At 35.9% G+C, this 9,541-nt stretch overlaps 2 protein-coding genes and 1 pseudogene across 2 annotated transcripts; 2 read left to right on the top strand and 1 right to left on the bottom strand.

The window, feature by feature from the left end:
- The first annotated feature begins 555 nt into the window (after positions 1 to 555).
- On the top strand, positions 556 to 1,638 carry LOC114759715 (receptor-like protein 19). Its single transcript, XM_028948937.1, has one exon. The coding sequence runs from the start codon at positions 556 to 558 to the stop codon at positions 1,636 to 1,638; it is 1,083 nt and encodes a 360-aa protein (XP_028804770.1).
- Positions 1,639 to 2,427: 789 nt separating this feature from the next.
- Positions 2,428 to 3,219, top strand: LOC114759714 (receptor-like protein 33). Its single transcript, XM_028948935.1, has one exon. The coding sequence runs from the start codon at positions 2,428 to 2,430 to the stop codon at positions 3,217 to 3,219; it is 792 nt and encodes a 263-aa protein (XP_028804768.1).
- A 2,845-nt stretch (positions 3,220 to 6,064) lies between these two features.
- On the bottom strand, positions 6,065 to 7,015 carry LOC114759728 (thaumatin-like protein 1; annotated as a pseudogene).
- Positions 7,016 to 9,541: the final 2,526 nt, after the last annotated feature.

Below are 9,541 nucleotides of genomic sequence, written 5' to 3'. Positions count from 1 at the left end.
TAATCTTATGGCTTTTCTTGGTACCTTTTTGCATCATAAACTTGAGCATCAATATCTTTGTTGTGACTAGCAATTGTATTAGCCATCAAAAATCTGCATTGCTTCATCTGAGGAACAACCTTGTATTCAACCCTTCCATGTCCAAAAAATTGGTTCATTGGAACCAAAGTTATGCTTTCTGTCAATGGAGCGGAGTAACATGTGATAATAAGGCACATGTTATAGCTCTTGATCTCAGTGAAGAATCTGTCTCTGGAGGACTTGACAATTCCAGCAGCCTCTTCAACTTGTAATTTTTGCAAAATTTGAACTTGGCTTATAATGAGTTTGATTCTGAGGTTTCTTTAGAGTTGCACAGCTGAAAAACTTGAAGTATTTGAATTTGTCAAATGCAAGTTTTAAGGGTCAGATTCCAAATGAGATATCTTATCTAAGAGAGCTAGTTTTTCTTGATTTATCTACCTCACTTCACACTCTAAAACTTGAAAAGCCAAATACAGCAAGTGCTTGCAGAACCTCACAGAAATTAAAGAGCTATATTTTGATGGTGTGAAGATGTCTGTTAAGGGGAAGGAGTGGGGCCAAGCGCTATATTCACTGCAAAATCTTCATAGTATGTCTTCTTGTTTTCTCCTTGGACCTATTGATTCATCACTTGTAAAGCTTCAATCTCTCTCAGTTTTTCGGTTGAACAATAACAATTTCACAAGCTCTGTGCCTGAGACCTTTGATGGTTTAACCAACTTAACCACCTTGCATCTTAGAAACTGCAATTTGATTGGGATGTTCCCAAAACAAATCTTCCAGATATCCAACTTGCAGGTCCTTGATTTGTCAGATAATCAAAATCTTCAAGGCTCTCTACCATATTTCCAGCATAATGCATTTCTCCGCTCATTAAACCTTAGCCGTACAGGTTTCTCAGGGCAACTACCAAGTTATCTTCTTAATTTGAGGATGGTGTCTTCATTAGATCTATCAAAATCCAAATTCCACGGAAGGCTTCCTAGTTCTATTTCAGAACTGACATCACTTGTTCATCTAGACTTGTCATTCAACAACTTCACTGGTTCTCTTCCATTTTTCAATATGTCAAAGAACCTTTCATATCTATATGTCAATAACAATGGCTTGGAGGGTGAAATTCCATCTTTTCATTTCAAGGGCCTTGAAAATCCTGTCTTCATTGATTTAGGTCGTAATTTTCTCAATGGGAGTATTCCATCATCTCTTTTTACACTTCCATCTTTAGGTGGACTGAGTCTTTCTCATAATAAATTTGAGGGTCTATTGGATGAATTTCCAAATGCTTCTTCTTCCCCATTAGAGGTCCTCGATATCAGTGGGAATAATTTACAAGGACATATTTCTTTGTCTATCTTTCATCTTAAAAGGCTAAGTTTCATCGAGTTTTCCTCAAACATGTTCAATGGAACCATACACTTGGATATGTTCAAAAGCATGGAAAATTTGGCGACATTAGATCTCTCTCATAACACTTTGCTAGTTGATGGAAATTTAATGTCTGACCAAATTCATCATTCACCATTCCCTAAATTGAGCAATCTCATGTTGGCTTCTTGCAAGTTGAGAAAGTTGGAGATTTCTCAGACATCAATCCAATTTGTTGTACCTTGACCTATCCAGCAACCAAATTCAAGGAACAATACCCAATTGGATTTGGAGGTTTCATTCATTAGTTTTCCTAAATCTTTCCAACAATTTTCTAACAGATTTGGAAGGTCCTTTTCAAAATATTAGCTCCAATTTGTTTTATGTTGATCTTCATTCCAACCAACTCAAAGGCCGAGTTCCCATACTTCCAAAATGTGTGCTCCATTTGGACTACTCAAGCAATCAGTTCAGCTCAATTGACCCACCAGATATTAGTAACGATATCCCATTCACAATTTCTCTCTCTCCCTTACAAATAATGGTTTTCAGGGGAAAATTCCAGAATCCCTCTGCAGCATTTCTTCTCTTTGGATGCTTGATCTTTCTTATAATTACTTCAGTGGTTCCATTCTTGAGTGTTTGATAAGAATGAGTTGGACTCACAGGGTGTTGAATCTAGCTAGAAACAACCTTACAGGCCAAATTTTAGACACATTTTCAACTTCTTGTGCCCTCCAATTCTTAGACCTGAATGAAAATTTCTTGAGTGGTAAAATCCCAGCATCTTTGGCTAACTGCCTCAAACTACAAGTCATAAACCTCAGAAACAATCAATTGATGGATAGATTTCCATGTTTCTTAGGGAACATACCCACCTTAAGAATCATTATTCTCAGGTTAAATTGATTTTATGGGAACATTGAATGTCCAAATAGCAATGGAAAATGGAAGGCACCTCAAATTGTTGATGTGGCCTCAAATAATTTAAGTGGTGCTCTACCTGTTGCACTTTTGCAAAGTTGGAAATCATTGATGACACCTGATGAAGATGATGGCAAATCAAAGTTGGGCTATTTGTATATTGACATCTATGACAACATTAGTCTCGTGAACATCAACGCTGGAATATCCTCTGTGAACAAAGATCTTGCATTGGAGCTAGCCAAAATTATAGCAACACAATCACAATCTGTGATCAGTAGCGTATTCTTTGATGTCAATGCATATGATTTTGGTTGTCGTAGCTACTTGAATTCAGTGACAATTGTTAATAAAGGAAGACAACTAAAGTTGGTCAAGATTTTTGTCGCCTTTACTTCCTTGGATTTCTCATCCAATCATTTTGAAGGGCCAATGCCAGAGGAAATTATGAATTTCAAAGCACTTCATGCTCTTAACTTATCAAAGAATGCTTTTTCAGGCCATATTCCTTCATCTGTAGGAAACTTGAGGCATCTTGAATCATTAGACTTGTCAATGAATTCTTTCGGCGGGAGAATTCCATCAGAACTCGCAAGTCTAAATTTCCTTGCATTTCTCAACCTCTCCTATAATCATCTGATAGGGCTGATCCCAATAGGTACCCAAATTCAGTCATTTGAGGCTGATTCCTTCAAAGGAAACAATCATTTATGTGGGCCTCCATTGACGCCAAATTGCAATTTCGATGATGTACTAGGATTGTTGACCCCAACATCGTGGTCCAAAACATCTAATGGATCAAATCATGGCAGTGATATTGATTGGAATTTCTTAAGTGCTGGATTGGGATTTACTTTTGGCCTTGGTATTATTATCTTTCCCATTATTTTTTGTCAGCAATAGAGGTTATGATACTTCAAATATGTAGACGACATGCTGTACAAGGTTATCCCTTAGATTGATTTGACATATGAACACCGTGGAGGGAAAACTTATAGATGCTTAAGGTGGAAACCTTTCTGATTTTCAAATGAATAAAAGGGGAAAGAGGATGCAATTTCATTTCCTTTTTGCTTTTCTATATCTAGAATAGATGAATAAGTTCTCTTGGAGACATCATAAGTGAAATAAACCTAGTTTTTTTTTTTTTTTACAATTGCTATTTGAACCCTTATTTCTTCCAAGTATTTATGTTTAGTTTTACGAGTACGCGTGTTAAGCATAAAACTAATGGGGCTATAGTGAAATGCGAGGACTTGAAATATGGTGTTTTGTATTTTCCTTTGTTGATCAAGTTTAGATCTTAAATAAAAGAGCTAGTTAGAGATTCAATCTCAATCTAAATATATGATCTCAATTTATTTTATTTTTCATATTTATTCATTTCTCTCAAAATAATCCCTATATGATTGTACATGTTAAAATGTTTTCACTTTATTACAGATGATTAACAAAAGTATTTTGGGAATAACAATACATATTTGTGACAAGTAACTAACTTAACTAATAAATTTTCTTAATATTCATTTCTCTGCAGTTCCCTTTCAAAAATTGCAATGTTTGATTTGTTTTCCGTCATAGTGTCATTCTTGTATATTTCCATTCATGCCATATTCTTGTGGAACATTTTACTAGTTAGTTTTGAAATGGGTTTTGCTCATTTTTTTTTATACTCTTATTATTCTCTAGAGTTTACTATATACTGCTAGGTTTGAATATGGTGAGATGATAGTCTTTATTTCTTGTTCTGATATATAAGTCGGCTCTATCACAAACAAAATCGCTTGCATAAAAAGATTACACATCATAGTAAAAAAAATTTTGCCGAAGAAATTCCAATATCTCTTTGACGAAAAAATATCATTTGAAATTAACGATATTGAGGTTAGAATATTAGAGAAAAAGTCTTATAAAATTAAGAATACAAAATGAAATTCTACATCAAATTAGAGAATTAAAACCACGCCTTTGTTTCTGGATTGGCAAGAATGAATGGTAGATACTCTCATAAATTTCTTAAATACGTGATTGGAATTCAGTATTTTAACATGGAGTAAATGTAGTCAGGAGAGATAAAATACTTTTTTTTCTTATATCTTGGAACAAATTAGTCTTTTATTTCTCTCTCATACGTAATGTAAGAGTTATTTAATTAACTTGAATAAATTAAAAAAGTTAAATAATCACTTAATTCTAACAAATATAGCATGACCTTTCTAAAATATCTCTCAGTAACATTATATTATATGTTAGTTTATAAATTAAATAAATTATTTTAAAAATGATAAATAATAAAAATAAATTAAATTAAAATTTTATATTTAGAATTAAAATTAAGCCGTAGTATTCTTTACCTTTTAATTTCTCCCCATCCAAAGATAGTGCTAGGACACTAGGACAAAAGGAGTATTATAAGAGGAAACTTATTTCTAAAAAAAATAATTATTATCTATAAAAGAAACGTATAACTTGAATAAAATCTTGACTAGTTGAGTCTTCAACTTTTCTAGAAAATTTTACACATAAGGCTAACATTTAAAAGTTGAGTCTGCAATTTTGGGTTTTGATTTGTAATTTTGGAATGCTTACATTTTCATGAATCTTTCATTTTATCGGATCATTTTTCTAGAAGATTCCTACTCCCAAGCCTTCTTATATTTACATTGCTAGTTGCTTTACAATTCATCGCATCCACGGTCACAACTAGAAAATGAATAAATTCCTCCATCTCTGTCTACGGTAATTCTGTCTTTTGATTATTATCGATACAATTTAAAATTTGAAATTACTTTTCCTTTGTATTTCAAATTTGAATCTATGGCATTCTTTAAAGAAAGAATAACTTGCCCTGAGAACGGTTTAGTCAATGGCACCATCCAAACTGGGGACATCATAAGTGATAAAACCCTACATAGACTTAGACTCATTGTCATACATACAAGTGAGATAGAAAGAAGAAACTCGTCTATGTAAATCATATTCAAATCAGCTTCTGCCAGTCAAATTTCACCTTTCACAATTCCGGTAGTCCTCTAGACTGTGAAACACATCATCAGCATGGAATATTCTTTCTCATCCGCGACAATGCTGCCGTGTAGGAAGGTGTCCTAAGATTTTTCCAATTTCATCACTTGATGCATCATTACATACTTTCACAGTAGCTTGAACACGAGCATAAAACACTCGGCATACTGCCATGACCAGAAATTTCATGAGAATAAGAATTTTTAACAACGGATCCAGTCATCATATGACATGTGGAATAAATCATAACCCGTAGGCTCCCATAAATCCATGACTAAGCTATCCTTTGATATATTCATAAGAAAATACAAAACAAGTTTCTCCAGGTTTCACCCTTTAGTAGACGTTTGCACCACGTTCCCGGAAATACAAGACATTGGATATTATAATATTCATAGACTATAAATAAAATCCTATAAGATAGTAATAACAATTTTATTCACTAAAGACCGGTTTGTTTAATTTTTAAGAAGTAAATGATTTCCAAACTACCTAAAAAATGATTTATTATTTAGAAGTTTTTGTTTATTTTTTTCAATTTAATCAAAATCTTGAAAAAAAATTTATTGTTTTGAGAGATGCCAAATTTTCATTATTTTTAATTAATTATTGCATCACTGGTTAGAGTGGGGGGTTTAATTGATCCAATCGTTTAAACTATGATCCGTTGATATTTTCGGCTCAACTTTTGATCCGGCATTTTAAAACATTGTTAAAAACAAACTTGATCCATGAAACCATAGCCTTAATTTATTTATACTCCTCAACACTCCATTACACAGGCCCACTTAAAACCACAGCGCAAACTAAATTGGAAACTCCAAAGCTTACTATTCTTACATATGAATCCTTCTCAAAAGTAAAGTTTTCAGTAAAGAAAACGTCTGATATTTTGAAAGCACAAATGGATTCACACATATTTGAACTGCTGTTCGTTAATATTCAATGTTGGAGCTTCCAGACATCTCAAGATGAATATCAGAAGAAGAACCTAATGGACAAAAACAACTCTGTAATTGGAACCAGCAGGGCAAGTGAAAGTGCTTGTAGGATCATCTTGAGGATAACTATAAGCATCTCGACATCTATCTTTAAAGAACTTCGAATACCTTGTCGGTCCACAGCTACCTTGTCAATTAGTACAGCAATATTCATTTGTCTTAAACACTGTGCAAGGATTGTTACATCCTCCTGGTGCCTTTAATTCTCTAGGACACTGTCCATTAATGTCCGTCGTACAGCTGATCTTGTGGTAACCTCTGTTCAGAGGGTAGAAATCCATGGGTATATTGAAGACATCCACTAAGGATATGTTGTAGAAATCTTGGTTGCCGAATTGGTTTAAGGCAAATTCGGCAAGTGTGTTCAGAGGGACGCCCTAGCCGATGCATTAGAGGCCGTCGGTGTAGTCATCGGTCTGGCAGCGGCCGCAGCCACTAGCATCAAAGTTGCAACCAGTGCGACCCCAGATGCAAGCTATGGCAGTTCTAAGATTCACTCAAAGATTCCATATCTGGCGACGGTCAAGGCGGCGACCACTGCCAAGACTGACGACCGCCCAAATAGTGTAAGAACAATTGTTGAGGATCTCAAAGTTGGCTACGTGTGTGGAGATGAAAGAGATGAAGAGGAGAGAAAAAAAGGTGAGGATAGAAGAGGAAGCCATGTCTTATGAGTAAGATCAATAGCATTGTGGGATGGATATATATATACATACAGTACAGTGAAAGAGGGACAACTATAGGTGTTTATATATATAATTTGTTAGGTCTGGGGCTGCTACAGTATTATTATGGGAAAATTTTGTTTAAGGACTGCAGTACACAATTAATCTCAAACTGCCCCCAAAACTTTCTGAAATCTCACTACAGGACCAAGGGGCCAATCTGATATTAATTCTAGAAGCGAAATGATGTTTTTGCACCTCATTAAACTTCCCCTAAAGTTTGAAAATAAGGGCCAAAATATGGTCAGGCAGTCCTCCCTCTCTCTCTCTATGTGAAGGTGATCCCACTATGCAAAAACTCTTCCCTCTCCCGCTCTGCGAACGTGCAACCACTCTAGGAAAACTGTTGCCTCTCCCGGTCTACCAATATGGTACCACTTAATGAAAAATCTGTCGTGTCCCGCTTGCGAACGTGCTACCACTAGGGAAGATTCTTGCCTCTTCTAATCTGCCAAAAGTGTTAGACGTGCCCCCCAAAAATTGTGTCAGCCTCATTCTGCGACTTGGTTGTTGTCACTACAAGCAAAAGGAGAACAAGACGAGGCAGAGAAAGGAGGAAACCTGCAAGGCTATCAACAAAGAAGGAAGAAGCAGGCGAGAAGAAGTCACTGATTTTCTTTGGTAAGCTTCGCGGTCCATATTAGATGCAGTAGATTTGTTCGATTCGATTTTCATGGTAGGTTAAGAAAGAATGACCCAGTGAAAGGTAGGTGTGTTTAGTAATGACATTTAGGTTGTAACTGAGGAATGGTTACCAATGTGTGACATAGTGTTCGGCCGTCACCCTTTTTGCCTTTTATCAAATCCTCCTGGTTTAGTGAGAGAAGGCTTGTGAGTGCAGCGTTAAGAGTTTGTGTGGGGGTTAAGTATGAAATTGACGATGAAGGGAAAAATTAGTGTTGGTAGTGAACTGTATTGCTATAGTGTTTGTAGGCATTTTACAGGAATTAAAAAAAGAATTGGGAGGGGCAACTGTTGTGGTATGGATTAGGCAAATGTGTTTGTTTTTTTGGGTTTATCCTGATCATTGTTGGAATGTGACATTTAGTGGGCTAACAATGATAGTTAGTAAATTGACGCGAAGAATTAGTTGAATAACCATTTGCATGTAAGAACATCATGTTTGTTGGAATATGTGAAGTTAGGTATGAAGGATCAGTAAATGACCCACCGTGTTTGTTGGAATCTGATTTGTAGTGGTCTCAGAAGGGAAATTAGGCAATTGACAAGAGGGATTAGGGGATTATCCACTTAGCTGTTGTGTATCGGTTTCATGTTTGGTGGAAGTTGTCAAGTTAGGAAATTTACATGAAGAGTCAGTAAATTACCCATTATGTTTGTGGGAATATGGTCTGCAGTGGCCTAACAGGGAAACTTAGGCAATTGACACGCACAATTAGGGGATTATCCACTTAGCTGATAGATAATAGTTTCATGTTTGCTTAAACTTGTTAATTTAGGCAATTTATATGAAGAGTCAGTAAATTAACCATGTGCATTATAGGAATTCATGTTTGTTGAAAACTGATCTATAGTGGGCTTAGAAGGAAAATTAGGCAATTGACACGAGGAATTAGAGGATTATCCACTTAGCTGGGGTGTATTGGTTTCCTGTTTGCTGGAATCTATCAAGTTAGGCAATTTACATGAAGAGTCAGTAAAATACTCATTATGTTTGTGGGAATATGGTCTGCAGTGTCCTGACAGGGAAAAATAGGCAATTGACTCAGGCAATTAGGGGATTATCCACTTAACTTATGGGTAACGGTTTCATGTTTGGTGGAAGCTGTCAAGTTAGGCAATTTACATGAAGAGTCAGTAAATTAACCATGTGCATTACAGGAATTCATGTTTATTAGAAAGTGATCTGTAGTGGCCTCAGAAGGAAGATTAGGCAATTGACACAAGGAATTAGGGGATTATCCACTTAGCTATTGTGTATCGATTTCATGTTTGGTGGAAGCTGGCAAGTTAGGCAATTTATATGAAGAGTCAGTAAATTACCCATTATGTTTGTGGAAATATGGTCTGTAGTGGCCTGACAGGGAAACTTAGGTGACACGCGCAATTAGGGGTTTATCCACTTAGCTGATGAGTAACGGTTTCATGTTTGCTTGAACCTGTCAAGTTAGGCAATTTACATGAAGAGTCAGTAAATTAACCATGTGCATTACAGGAATTCATGTTTATTGGAAACTGATCCGTAGTGGGCTCAGAAGGAAAATTAGGCAATTGACACAAGGAATTAGGGGATTATCCACTTAGTTAGGGTGTATCAGTTTCCTGTTTGCTGGAACCTGTCAAGTTAGGCAATTTACATGAAGAGTCAGTAAATTACCCACTATGTTTGTGGGAATGTGGTCTGCAGTGGCCTGACAGGGAAAAATAGGCAATTGACTTGCGCAATTAGGGGATTATCCACTTAGTTGATGGGTAACGGTTTCATGTTTGCTGGAACCTATCAAGTTAGGCAAT

This window comes from Neltuma alba, unplaced genomic scaffold (assembly GCF_004799145.2).
Source record: "Neltuma alba isolate B1F8T4 unplaced genomic scaffold, ASM479914v2 tig00010885_pilon, whole genome shotgun sequence".
Taxonomy (NCBI): Eukaryota; Viridiplantae; Streptophyta; class Magnoliopsida; order Fabales; family Fabaceae; genus Neltuma; species Neltuma alba.
The sequence above is the reverse complement of the archived record's forward strand: the minus strand, read 5'-3'. Positions and strand labels throughout refer to the sequence as shown.

What these genes read in the sequence shown, in the direction of transcription:
- LOC114759714 (XM_028948935.1), top strand. Translation starts at nt 2,428, where the DNA reads ATGACACCTGATGAAGATGATGGCAAATCAAAGTTGGGCTATTTGTAT.
- LOC114759715 (XM_028948937.1), top strand. Translation starts at nt 556, where the DNA reads ATGTCTGTTAAGGGGAAGGAGTGGGGCCAAGCGCTATATTCACTGCAA.